The sequence below is a fragment of the Melanotaenia boesemani genome, chromosome 1, assembly GCF_017639745.1.
Source record: "Melanotaenia boesemani isolate fMelBoe1 chromosome 1, fMelBoe1.pri, whole genome shotgun sequence".
NCBI lineage: Eukaryota > Metazoa > Chordata > Actinopteri > Atheriniformes > Melanotaeniidae > Melanotaenia > Melanotaenia boesemani.
The window spans coordinates 28,730,132-28,744,442 of NC_055682.1; the positions used below are offsets into that span (position 1 = coordinate 28,730,132).

The following is a 14,311-nucleotide window of genomic DNA, read 5'->3' on the forward strand; positions in this document are numbered from 1 at the left end:
TTAGCTTCCTTAAGAAGTAGAGTCTGCTCTGTCCCTTCTTGTAGATGGCCTCTGTGTTTAATTTTCAGTCCATTGAGTTATCTAACAGATCTTGGAGGAATTTGTATTTTGTTTCCTCCTTTTCCTCATGACGTCAACAGTCATCTCTTTTGTTTTGTTTGTTTTCAAGATGAGATGATTGTTACCCCACCATCTCACAAACTGACTGACCAGTTCTCTGTACTCAGCTTCTTGTCCATCACTGATACTCCCCACAACTGCAGTCAGAGTATTTCTGTAGCTGACAAGACAGGGTTGTGTTAAAAGTCTGGGGTGTACAGTGTGAGGAGAAATGGTGAGAGTACAGTCCCTTGTGTTGCTTCAGTGCTGCTGACCACCATCCCAAACACACAACCTTTCAGTCTCACAAACTGTGGTCTGTTTCTTAAGTAGTCATAAATCCAGGTGGTGTTGGAAGGATCCACCTTGAGTTTATAGAGCTTCTCACATAACAGAGCAGCCAAACTGCATTACAAGCACTTAAGTAATAATAACACTGATAATAATAATAATAATAATAAAACAAAACAAAACAAAAAGACATGATTCTCAAAGTGCTGTCCGATCAGTCCAGATGTGAGTGGGCACAATAAAGCAGGTAGATGATGGATTCTTTAACCCAAAGTCCATTATGATATGCAAACTGTCCTGAAAGGTGTCTCAGCAGGAATTTCCACATATGAGATGATAGTGTAACTGGTCTGTAATCATTTGGTTCAGGTGGTTGGGATTTTTTAGGTACTGGAACAAGGCAGGATGTTTGAAACAGCACATGAACTAATTTCAGACTCAGACTGGTGTTGAAAAGGTGCTGAAGAATCCAATATAGTTGTTCTGAGCAGGTTTTCAGAACCCTAGAGCTGACACCATCTGGACCTGCAGCCTTGTTCCAGTTCAGTTTCTCCAGTTGTATCTTCATCTGACTGCAGGACACAGACAGGCTAGAGGTGGAGGCAGAGGAGGCCTCAGTATGCTCCGAAGTGGAGGGAGATGAGACTGTGTTAAGGTTCATAACTGAGCTGCAGGGTGAAGGTGGAGGTGTGAAAGGAAAGATGTGGGCTCATGGAGGGTGTGTGGTCTGTTGGACTGGAAGCAGGAGAGGGTGATGCTGAACTTTGTTCTGATCTGAACCTGTTGAAGAACATGTTCAGCTCATTAGTTCTGGCTAGACCTCCATCAGTCTGACCCTCCTTTAACTTGAAGCCAGTGATCATTTTCATTCCTGGCCACACATCCCTCAGTTGACTTTCTAACTTTTCCCTGTAGTCCTCCCTGAACTTCTTAATCTTTGTTTTAAGTTGTTTTGTGTTGTTTTAAAAAACTCCCTGTCTCCCTCCCTGAAGGCTTTCTATTTGATGTTTAGCAGCTTTTTTTAGGTCACTGGAGATCCAGGGCTTGTTTTGGGGAAGCACCTCACTGTTCTTGTTGGCAGGATGTTGTCCACACAGAACAAATTGTATTTAATCTGTCACACATTCAGTCATGGCATTATGTCATCTCCATGTGGTTCATAGAGGAGGTTCCAGTCTGTGGCTTCAAGGCCCTCTCTCAGAGCATCCTCAGCTTCATTAGACCAGGTTTTAACAGTTTGTGTGGTGACCAGTTGCTGCTAGAAGATTGGTTTGTAGGTGGAGGTGAGACCAGGTTATGGTCTGATCTTCCTAAAGGAGGCAAGGCAGAGGAGCTGTATGAATGTTAAACATTTGCATAAAATAAGTCTTATTAACATTATATTTTCTCAGGTGGAGCAGCTGACAAGCTGTTGTAATGTTGGTAATGTTGCAGAGAAGAAGACATTGAACTCTCCAGAGATTGTAATGAACGCATTAGGATGCTGTGTTTGTAGTCTAGCAATGATGGAGCTGGGATAATATAGAAGGGATATATAAAGGGGTAATATAGACCGCTACCAGAATAACTCAGATCAACTCCATATCTTCATATCTGTTTATTCCTTTATTTTTCTTTGTTCAAGTAAAACTTTCAACCAATCAATCCATCAAAATATCAAATAAATAATGTGGATGGAAACTCAGATCTTTAGGGTGTCACGTCCAGGATGGTACCAGCGGTGGTGGAAAGAATCCAAAGTACATGGAGAAATCACTTGGGCAGCACAGCCTCTGAACTAGTGTGAAAAAATCTTCTTAAAAATAACTTAATGGTGATTGTCCTGAAAAAAAAATTAGATTTTACCTAAAATTTTAACACAGTATGGTCAGACTCACCATGGTATGCTGCCATGTGGCACATTCTAGAGTGTAACGTCTGTATTGTAAATATATAATAATATGTTGCATTAAGACCACATCTGTTAAATCTAATAGTTATTACAAAATTTGATTTCAAATCAACAGGATTTTCAATTAATAGGTGAGTATGGCATAATGAATATGGCACAAAGAACATATGGTAAATTTTATTTATACACTCTTTAATTTTTGCCGGCATTTCTAATGCAAAAGTAACTCTTTTTATGTCGTTATTTGACTTTTTAATCTTAATTTCTAGTTTGATTTTGTGGTGCTACTACTGACATTGATCTGTATCTGGTAAGTTTTCTTCAACAACATTAAGGTGAATATTAAAATGTATGCATCATTATGGACAGGGAAAGTATTCCTCTAGATTTTGCAGTAATTCTAAATGTGTTAATGTAAAATAGTTTTTGTAAAAACAAGTCTCTTCACAAGTTTTAGAATTCAACTTTTAGTTTTACTAACAGCGTTTCATGCATAGGCCCACAGTGAGGCTGATGTCTGCTCTGGGTTAATCAATCCTGAACGAAACTGGATCATAGTTTGTCATTCAGAAAGCTGCAGTATTTATAACTTTAATAGCCTGTGATTAGTAGTGTGTGGCCTCCTAATTAAAAATCACCTGTAGGTAAACCCATGTGGACCACCCAGCTCCATGCTCTCCTAAATGGTTATGGAAAGTATTTTGGATGTACTCAATGAAAAAGCCAAGAATTTTTGGGTTGTAGTTCGCATACAGAAGATTCCTTTTGGTGACTTCATTTGCTATATCTTAATGTGTGATATGTACTATGATTTAAATTAACTTTTATTTTAAGGGAGGAACTTAAGTGATCAATGCTTTATGCATTAGTTAGATACACGAGAGCACCTTACACATGCAAAGTATAAACATAACACATAACACAGCAACATTTGTGCAAAACTAGTTTATTTACAAAACAAAAATGGCACATTGTGACAGCAGGGCAGCCGTATACATGCACAGCTCAGACAGATGTAGTGCTAGCTTAGATTTATATCATCCATACAGTCAGTAAAGACCTTTAAAAAGCACAACACAGAGCTGAGGACAATTTAAAGATAAAACTACTTCAATTCATAATTATAATTACAAAAGATTCTTACTCAAGTTATCACGTTACTTGCTCCTAGTGCTGTTTTTTTTTTTTTTTTTAAAGTCATGGATTATACTCAGCATACAGGACGCAATGACTGGTCCCACATTTTCAGGTCTCCTATATATCTCCACCCTCTTTGAGCATGGTGATTCATTCATGACAACTGTGACCGCAAGACAGCACCATGTCACCAGGCCGAGGTTAGAAATGTAATGACACACCACAATGCAGTGCAACCTTTCAGTCAATCTGAGGCAACTCCGTCTCCTCTTCTTTCACTTTAGAAAAGAACACATCTCCAAGGTCCAGTATGTCTTGAATGAACCATCTACCTGGTAACCACTATTTCTGTAATGCGTGCCAGCAGTTTACGCACCTGCTTATTCTTTTAATGAACTAAAATGAAACATACTGGCGACTGCTTTAGGGAACCCTGTACCACACATGCAGATCCATGATGCTCTCTCTGTCTTGAAAATGTTAACAAAACTGGACTTGGCTTTTGGATAAGTGCTTTGCATCCCACAAGCATTCTGACAGCATAATTTATAAGGACTTGCAGTGAATAATCTGATGTAAAACATTCTAAAAGGCTAATGCCCGCTACTGTGCCAAACATTGAGAAATTTCAACATACACACTTCCAAGCAGAGGGATCCTGAACATGAAAATAAAGCCGTCTGAGTTGCGGCTTCTGCTGCTCACCCCTCTCTTAAGCCAGTGAAGTGTCTTACATACTGTACAAAGGCATCACATACAATCGATGACACTCACGCTGTCTTACAGTGTATCTTACATGGAAGTAAAGAGAAAATATGAAAGAAGAAGGAAAGCAGAAGTCATTTAGGGTGGCTGGGACAGAAAGGAGAGACTGAACCAGATGAGGCTGGAGAAAAAATAACAGGATTTTTAAGTTATCAGCTAGCCTGGGTGCCAGGTGTGGGTTCTGGTTGGGTGAGGTCCAGGGTGGTGTGGAGGAGAGAATGCAAGTGTTTGGGGTGGGAGAGGTAATGTTACAGCTCTGAGATTTCAGTGGAGTGGGTTATGGGGCTGGGAGATGCTGCAGGGGCTGCTGAAGCTGTGTGTGGATCAGCCTGCCAGTTTACTGGCCACCAGAGAGGGTTTCCTTTGGGGCAGATCCTGGGGGGTGGGGATGTGGTCCCCTGTGATCTCGGTCTTCTCTGGTGCAGCTGTTGGCAACTGTTTGTTCTTTATCTTTGCTTTAGCCATGTTGTAGTCACCAGAGTCGAAGTATTTTTGCTGTGAAGAGACATTAGATTAAAATTTCAAAGTAACAAAATGAGCCACAGATAACAAAAACCATTTACAAAGAAAACACCATAAAAGTAAGTTTTGTTTAAAAATAAGCCTACACCATTGAGTTTGTTTTGCTTCCAGTGAGTGGTGGTTGGACTGGTCATGTAACCTGTTTGTTTACAAGTCTGTTTCACTGGAAGGGAAGTAGGAAAGTTTACAACCAACAATAAATTTCCTCTCCAGGTAATCTACCCCAAAAACAGACTCGCTTCTCAGTCCAAAGAAAAGTATTCCAGATGTCTGGTAAACATCCCTATAGGAGTCCAATGTTTACGTTAAATACCAGCCACTAGCTACTTTAGTCGGAAAACTTCACACTGCTTGTTTTTCAGTGATTCATTTTTTCTTTTTTAACTTGGCATACTGGAAATCAAGTTACTTTATTACCAGCAAAAAAAACAAAACAAAAAAAACTTTTCCAGAGTTTGTTTTTTCCTTTCATTGTCCTTAAGAGCAGCTTTGAGTTTGGACTGAAGGATGAAATCAAGCATGAAAGTGTCAATTTGTATCCCGTAAAACTACAGAGGAGAAGTTCTAGAAAAAATTTATGTGTACATAAAGTATTATAATTATTATTATTAGCAATAGTATTATCATTACAATTATTACTGTTATTACTATTGCAAATATGTTATTATTATACCATTATATACTGCTATTATTACACTGTTACTTTTACTATTATTATATTATTATATTATCTGACAAGTGTCCTTAGGTGTATCTATTCTGTTTTTTCCCACTTTCAATATTTCATCTAATTGTGTTTTTTTTGTGTATTTTGTGCACTATCCATCCATCCATCCATCCATCCATTTCCTGATTCTTCAAAGAACAAATCACCATGAAAATAACTTGCACATCAGAACATTGCAAAATCTCTTTAAATGAATCTTGTGTGTTTTGAGGTCCATTAATAACTCACCCCCTTCTGCAGGCGCTTACGAAGTAGATCAGAGCCTCCTGGTTTATTTCCTAAATTTGGGTATCTGGCCTTCAGTTTAGCCTCCTCCGCCTTCTCTGGGCTGATCATTGGATCTTGGACCCCCTGATGACAGCAAACATATAAGATTTCAACACATACTCAGAAAAAAATGCAAACTGAACAAAAGTATTGGGTTTATTCTGGTCAACACAGCTCCAAACCATTGTCTGAAAAATATCAGTGAGAGCTTTGTTGACTAGTATAAACCTAATACTTTATATAACATGTATAACATTACGAAAGGGCTTATAGTTTGGTTGCAGCATGAAATTTATAGAAATCATTACAGACCCCTTATATACAGTATATCAAAATGTCAGGCTGTGATTATTCCAAAAGCTGAATGATTGCATTAATGTCAGATATCACCTAACACTTGCAAAGAACAATAAACATTATTGGAAATTAATACAGGAACACAAATTTTACAAAAGGTTGACATGTAATTAGAAGGGTATTAAATCTATCACTCAGTCAACTGTACGAAACTTGTAGAAATAACATAGAAATGTAACAGTTTTAGCCATCTATTTTTAAACAGGTGAATGTAAATGGTTATTTAACCACTATCACAATTATCTCAATATCAGTCTCAAGATAAATCCCTACCCCTGCTTATAACATTAATTGATCTTTTCAACATTTATCCATAGAACATCTCCAAATATAATGTTCTTGTCTGCAGCACATGATCCATATTTAGATCAAATTTCACCTCACTGTGCAATATGTCTGTGGAGATACCTTTACATTAATCTTTCAAATTGCAACTGAACAAATGAGCTAACTGACTGAAATCTTTGTGTTTTATTGGCACAATTATTTGTAAACGTATTTGATCTGGTTAAAAAATATCTCAGACATGCAGGAAGTTTGGCAATTTGTGGCTGACTGTTGAGTTTTTTCACTGGCCTCTGTAAAAGTTAATTACTTGGAGACCAGAATAGGCAGTGATAAAAATAATAATAATAAAATGTCCCCCCCTTTCTGTTTATCTGATAATATTAAAAGTTGGTTAAAAAAAATACAGTTTTCCCAGTATACTATGTTCTGTTCTGCACTTATCTGAAATGGAAAATGAAACATTGAAAAGTTAACTGATGACTTGAAACGTCTCTTCTCCGGCAACATTTACAACAGCGTAGCTACGTTAATGTCGTGTTTAACAGGCTGAAATAGACGTGAATGGACCACTTCGATTATCAAGCGTCTCATACTATTAAACTATTCTCCGCTAGCAGAAATTAACATCGTTCAAAAGTTCCTTTTGGAAGTCTCTCGAAGAGTCCGACATAACGACAAGCCATAAAAAAGCTATGTTTTTTTTTTGTGCTTCCTCACAAGTATGCTGTAAAACTAATCTACAGGTGTGGGTTGGACAACCTTTAAATGTACAAAATAAACTATTTGTTGTGAATGCTGTGGTTGTCAGCTCGGTAACAATATCGGTAGAGTGTTTAATTTATGTGGAAGCGACCGTTAATGGCTACAACATTATGCTAGGTTGGGCTAAGCTGTCGTTAGCAGCTGAGCTAACAGTAACCAACGGCTTGTCAGGGAGAGAATGGCAGTTAGCAGCTAACGTTAGCTAACAGGGTGACATTCATATCAACGATCCGCCAGATTCATTCAGCAACCTAATTAAAACGTGCTATCAATCTGCGAGGCAACGTTGCTGCAAAAGGCGATGTGCAACATTAAGTCTTCTAATCGGGGTTTGGTTGCTAGCTTTGCCTCATATGTCAACAATGACGAGCGCGGTTTGGAGAAGCTCGACGTTACAAGACTGCGTTGGCTGTAAAAAATAATAATAATAATAATAATAATAAAGTCTACGGTGCTACTGCTAAACTGCTAGGATTACCGTTTCATCCACCGATGTCTGATCTGCAGTCTGTGTTTCTTCGTTGTCCCCCGACATTGCTAAATAGCTGTATGATCTCGATCAAGTGACTGCTCACTAGTTGGACCAGTGATCCTCAAATCCGCTACTCTCTGACTTCCCGTACCCACACGAGATCTGCTAAAGGATTGCTCCCGCACAAAAAATACGACGTCACATGCGGAGACACCATGCGCGTTCCCGCTCAGGCACTCTTGCCACGCATCCGCACTTCATCATGAGTTCGAATTTACTTTGCGTAACATGAAACCGATCAGCTGTTTGACCCATGTGCCACGCGCTGACACAAAATCCTTACTTCAGTCTCTAATCCTCGGACATGGAGGATGCTGCACTGATTTACATAGTGCTGTTGAGCTTCTGTACTGCTTTCTCATTAATAAGATTGCGCCATGCAATGTGATTTAGCAGTTTCATTAGTGCAGTTTTTCATCGGTATATGTCATTTTGTTGTTGTCATGTGAAAAATAAATAAAAAGCAGAAACAGCATGTGAAAAACTAAATGTACATCATGAATCGGTTGTTCATTGAACCACCATTAGCAGCAATAACCTGAGGTAACCATTTTCCATATAACACCGAGTCTCACTTCAGCGTAGAGGAATTTGGGCCATTATTCTTTGCAACGTTGCTTCAGCTTGTCGAGGCTTATGGACATGTGTCTATACACAGGTATCAAGCTGGTGTAAAATAAAAAATCCAGTCCTTAGAGGACACCTCTGAATAGAACTGCAACATTTAATTTAAATTGAGGTCTAGACTTCTGATCATTTCAACTCTTTCATTCTTTTCTTTTGCAGCCATTCTGTTGTAGATTTGATGTTGTGCTTGGGCTCATTGTTCCTTTTCATGACCCACTTTCATCAAAGCTTTAGCTGTCAGACAGATTGCCTCACATTTGACTCCAGAGTACTTTGGTACACAGTAGAGTTCACAAGGTACTCCAAGGTGCCCAAGTAATTTGTCTACAAAACGAGCCCAAATCATCACCTTTCTTAACAGCTCATGTAGTGTTTCTGCTAATATGCTGTGCTTGGTTTTCATCAAACATGTTGCTAGGCACGACAGCCAAACATTATGGTCTCATGTGTCCAGATGGCATTGTTCCAAAAGTCTTACAGTTTTTTTATAGGCAACTGTTCAAACCTAAGCTGTGTTGTTTTTTTTTCAAGAATTGGGGCCTTCTCCTGGTTACATTTTATTCATGAACATTAACATTGAATATGGTAATTTTTTTACTTGTGAAAAATCTTTCTGACTGCAAAGTGATGGACCAAATTGTTTAGAAATGACTGTATAACCATTCCCAGATTTATCTATTTCTTCCTTGGCATTGTTTTAACACCTGAATTTTCCAGACTGGCAAACTGACTAAATAGGTTTTTTTCTGTGTGCTGACACATGAAACCTTTAGTATTGAAAGAGCATATTTCATTTTAGACATTAGCGCACAAGTCAATATGAGGGGAGACTCATGCATGAAATGAGTACTTAAAAAAGTCATAAATATATTTATTAAACTTTTAGGTCTAAGATTGTACTCGGTAGTGAATTTTCAAATTAATTTACTTGAAAGTTTAGAAAGGTCTTTCTACTCTTTGTCAAAGTACAGCAAACAGTATATCAGGAAATCCAAGTCATTGTATGCTAGCAGTTTACTTGTGTTGGTGATTCAAATTATTCACCTGTATGACCTTTAATATTGGTGTATAAATGATTTACTTACATATCAATATACTTGGAATGCTTTGTGATTTATACCACAGAGCACAATGTTCTTCATATATATGAAAAATAACTTCTCAGTATTGGATGTCAAGTATTTATAGCGTTGTTTTGTACTACAGTGAGTCTCTTGGCCAAAGACTGAATCAAGGCCATCTGCTGAAAATCAGATGTCACACCCCCACACATCATCCCTGATACATGTGAAGAGTGTGAAAATTATGCTGCCATTCTCAATTACTCATTTGCACCTTTGCAGGCTGAAGTTGGTGTAAGTACAGCTATTTGCAAAGGGCCTTTTAGGTCAAACATATATACATTTACACCATGAAATGTAGAGAAATCGGGAAACTCAGAAAATATAAATCACAGGGAGACAGAGCAGATTTTCAAGATTGCTTTAGAAGATATATAGATATATTTTTTTCAGATTTGAATATTAATGTCAAAAATACATACTATGATATACAGTTTGCACTACATTATCTTAGCATGACAGACGCCACAAGTAGTAAATGAAATATTTTAAATATTAAATAAACGGATGGTAAGTTAACTGAAAATGAATGTGTAAACACTAAACTAATGGTACTCTTTCTATTGCAACACTTTCAATAAATTGTTTTTTAAACAGTACAAAAGTATTAGAATATGACTATTTTCAGTTTTATTTCCAGTTATAATGAGAACAGAAAAAAAACACAGTGCACTTCTGATGTTCTGCTGTGATGCTTCAGGTGAATCTACTGTGATTGCCTTTTTTTTTTTTTTTTTTTTAACTTCTTCAGTGGTCCATGGTAATGTGTTGCACCACAGCTGGCCACCCAGTTCCTCTTCAACGTGCACTCCCTCAGCTCTGAGCTCAGGAATCACAGGGTCAAGCACTTTTAGCCGCCAATCTAATATTGAAGGACATTTGGAATCCTACCATTTAAAAAGGGTATTGTATTAAACCAGAAAGGAATTAGGGATTTAATCATTTGGAGGTTCAATTAACATATGATTTGGGCCGACAGAGTAAAATAGCTTGAAGAAAATTTAAGTGTAACTGCTTCTCTGGACACTGATCACTGGTCTCTACTCTCCTGCCAGACGCTGGAGGTGATAGACAGCAACAGCAAGAAAAACAGATGACCTATCAAATTTGGTAAGAATATCTTCACTAGGACTCCAAACACTTCCTTCAACTGTAACCTTTGACCCAACCCTTCGGTTCTGAGGTTGTGCAACTGAACAGAGAACCAGGTTTATTTCTGAAGAGTCTCTTAGGCTCTTAGCCAACCCCTTTTTCGGTTTTGGATGACAGAAAGGATGAAACTTAAGTTTCTGGACACAGGCCAGGAGGGGCATGTTGACTGCAGTCCTTAAACCTCATCTCTTTTCAGATACAAGCCTTGGGCTCATGGGCTGAACAAGAGTCTGTTGCTGGTAAAGTGATGTGAGTGAAGATTCAGATGTAGCCTGCCAGATGGAGGAGGGAGGGCATCAGGCTTCAGCAGCGGGGAGAGAACGGCGGGTCAATGGGGGACTCTGTGAAAGACTGGAGCTCATAGGCAGCACCGCTGTCCACCTCCATCGATTTCCTGGAGAACAGCAGACGGATGTCCCTATGGAGGTAGATCTTCCCAGACTTAGAGCTCTGGAACCTGCAACGGAGAGGAGAAATTAAAAGAGGAGAAATGCCGCCTGTGCTGGGTACGTCCCAGAAAGTAACAGCCATCTTGCCTCAGATGAACGAGGTAGCGTAGGGTGCGGCCTTGGCCCAGGGCGAGGGGCTTCCTGCTGGTATGATTGTTTGTGTCGCGGCGAACAGGAATAGAGAAAGTTCTCTGGCGTAGGAAGGTCTGGTGTCCAGCTGGCATGGCTCGTAGGTCGTACATCACAACAAACATCTTTACCACTGTCTTGTTAGGGTTGAATAAGGTCTAAGGAGTTGAACCAGAAACAATTTCACAGTTTACACTCTTGAGACTAGATTTCAAATAAGCAACACATTGTACCTTTTATCCCAACAGTGTGGGGAAGAATTTGCTTTTCATGTTTATGAAACTGCTCTTAAATCTTTGTTCAGCTGCATCATAAACTTTCCACAACAACCACTAGGAGTCTCCATTTCCTTTTACTACTTGATGCAATCTGTGCTTATGTTCTCTGCCATCTGTATACTAGGCCTGAGAAACTTTATGGACAAACATATTTAGACATTTATACAATTAAAGTAAATAAATAAATAAAAATGCTAACCACTTGAATGGTTCCTGATGGAGGTACACGATAGCCCCTTTTTCCCAGAGACTCCAGGTTTATCACACCCTGTGAAAAAACACGATAATCAGTGTCACAAACGGAACTGGAACACACTGTTTAAGGACAATCTTATCTCTATGTTCAACCATGCAAGATATAAAAGAAAAATGGCCATTTGGTCATCTCACCATATATGGTGAGGGAGCATTGTCATCTGAGACACTGTAGAATGACACATCCACAGGTAGGGTCAGGTGACTCGGGCAGAAGGATCCGCTGGCTCCCACCTCTGCTGTGAAACCTTCCACTGTCCCTAAAGGCTCTAGGCGATAGTTCAGCACACACTCCTAAAGAAACAGAGCTCAATATGACACATTTGGCACATTTGTTGTAGATTATAAACCTCATACAAGTGAACCAAAAACCAAGTGAGTAAATGTAAACTACTGTCAAAAAAGTTTTGACAGGAGAGAAGAGATGATATTATACCTCAAAGTTTCCCAGCAGGCTGAGACTGGCAGGTGGAGCGCTGGCGCTGAACAGCTGCTGTGACTCATCTGTATACCCTTCTCTCTTTAGACACACCCTAAAGGGTTAAAGCACACATGCTTGATCAACTAGTTTTTCCATTACTAAGATGCCTACATGACAAATATTCCTGGCATGTCTGAACAAACCTGTATCCCTGATTACATAATAATACCTCAAGCTGATGTATTTGTTTGTAAACAAAAGCAGTTTTAGTCAAGACAACAAGCAGAGTGGGTCACATATTCAGATCTTAAATAACATTAACATTTCTAATCGATCAAGGCGAAGTCAGATGGTCAAAAAGAACGTTCAATGCAGAATGCTAAACTTCTCAAACATCTGCTTTATAATGATCAGCAGTGAGCTTCCACCCACATTCGTTGCATGTAGGCAGAGGCGTGAATCTGTGTGAATATAAAGCCAACTCAGTTCTCACTACCACATACAGCTGAATGTGTGTGATTGTAGATGCAGTCTGAGAGGATAACACGCCTTTCCCTTCAGAGGACTTTTTACATGCTAATGATCTATAAAGGCAATTGTACATGTAGAAACACCCAGAGGCTGTCAGGCAAACAAGAATAAAAATAAAGCCGCAAGCGGCATCCATCGGGTCCGAGCTGCCTGGACCCCGCCACCCGATGTCGCCATGACAACAGGTGCTGTAATGTTTTTTTGTATTAGAAAGATTTGAGGAGCGTTTGGTCCCCAACTTGTCAGGAAGCTTCACACCAACTTTGGAGTCAGTGGCACGAATCCCCTCAGACTAGTTTGTTCAAATGGCAGTGAAATCCAAGATGGCGGGCACCCTGTTGCTATGGCAACAGGTGTTCGATTGACATCAATGTTGGACTTGGGTTGTCAGAAGTATGAATCCTGTCAAGTTTGGTGCAGATCCCACGTATTCCTATGGAGATATAAGCAAACCGTGTTTCATGGCGAGGGCATTTTTCGTCAGTTGCCACGGTTACACGCTTTTTCCTATTAGAAAGATTTGAGGAGCGTTTGGTCCCCAACTTGTCAGGAAGGTTCCCACCAAGTTTGGACTCAGTCGCACGAATCCCCTCACACTAGTTCGTTCAAATGGGAGGGAAATCCAAGATGGCGGGCACCCCGTTGCTATGGCAACAGGTGTTCGATTGACATCAATGCTGGACTTGGGTTGTCACAAGTATGAATCCTGTGAAGTTTGGTGCAGATCCCACGTATTCCTATGGACATATAAGCAAACCGTGTTTCATGGCGAGGGCATTTTTCCGTCGGTTGCCACGGTTACACGCTTTTTCCTATTAGAAAGATTTGAGGAGCGTTTGGTCCCCAACTTGTCAGGAAGGTTCCCACCAAGTTTGGAGTCAGTCGCACGAATCCCCTCAGACTAGTTCGTTAAAATGGGAGTGAAATCCAAGATGGCGGGCAGTGCGTTGCCATGGCAACAGGTGTTCTATTGACATCAATGCCGGAGTTGGGGTGTCACAAGTATGAATCCTGTCAAGTTTGGTGCAGATCCCACGTATTCCTATGGAGATATAAGCAAACCGTGTTTCATGGCGAGGGCATTTTTCCGTCGGTTGCCACGGTTACACGCTTCTTCCTATTAGAAAGATTTGAGGAGCGTTTGGTCCCCAACTTGTCAGGAAGGTTCCCACCAAGTTTGGAGTCAGTCGCACGAATCCCCTCAGACTAGTTCGTTAAAATGGGAGTGAAATCCAAGATGGCGGGCAGTGCGTTGCCATGGCAACAGGTGTTCTATTGACATCAATGCCGGAGTTGGGGTGTCACAAGTATGAATCCTGTCAAGTTTGGTGCAGATCCCACGTATTCCTATGGAGATATAAGCAAACCGTGTTTCATGGCGAGGGCATTTTTCCGTCGGTTGCCACGGTTACACGCTTCTTCCTATTAGAAAGATTTGAGGAGCGTTTGGTCCCCAACTTGTCAGGAAGGTTCCCACCAAGTTTGGAGTCAGTCGCACGAATCCCCTCAGACTAGTTCGTTAAAATGGGAGTGAAATCCAAGATGGCGGGCAGTGCGTTGCCATGGCAACAGGTGTTCTATTGACATCAATGCCGGAGTTGGGGTGTCACAAGTATGAATCCTGTCAAGTTTGGTGCAGATCCCACGTATTCCTATGGAGATATAAGCAAACCGTGTTTCATGGCGAGGGCATTTTTCCGTCGGTTGCCA

General features: G+C 40.0%; 2 protein-coding genes across 2 annotated transcripts in view; both read right to left on the bottom strand.

The window, feature by feature from the left end:
• Window positions 1–3,210: 3,210 nt before the first annotated feature.
• Window positions 3,211–7,774, bottom strand: LOC121643862 (cAMP-regulated phosphoprotein 19-like). Its single transcript, XM_041991447.1, has 3 exons — window positions 7,585–7,774; window positions 5,661–5,783; window positions 3,211–4,678 (listed from the first exon to the last, which is right to left on the bottom strand). The coding sequence occupies exons 1-3, from the start codon at window positions 7,639–7,641 to the stop codon at window positions 4,508–4,510; spliced, it is 351 nt and encodes a 116-aa protein (XP_041847381.1). The 5' UTR covers window positions 7,642–7,774; the 3' UTR covers window positions 3,211–4,507.
• Window positions 7,775–9,731: 1,957 nt separating this feature from the next.
• fam214a (family with sequence similarity 214 member A) overlaps window positions 9,732–14,311 on the bottom strand; it is a 33,213-nt gene continuing 28,633 nt past the window's right edge. The window contains exons 8-12 of the mRNA XM_041985822.1: window positions 12,086–12,182; window positions 11,785–11,943; window positions 11,594–11,662; window positions 11,075–11,274; window positions 9,732–10,995 (exon numbers count right to left, since the gene is read on the bottom strand). Of these exons, the coding sequence (XP_041841756.1) occupies window positions 10,842–10,995; window positions 11,075–11,274; window positions 11,594–11,662; window positions 11,785–11,943; window positions 12,086–12,182 (679 nt within the window). The 3' untranslated portion in view covers window positions 9,732–10,841. The remainder of the gene's footprint in view (window positions 10,996–11,074; window positions 11,275–11,593; window positions 11,663–11,784; window positions 11,944–12,085; window positions 12,183–14,311) is intronic.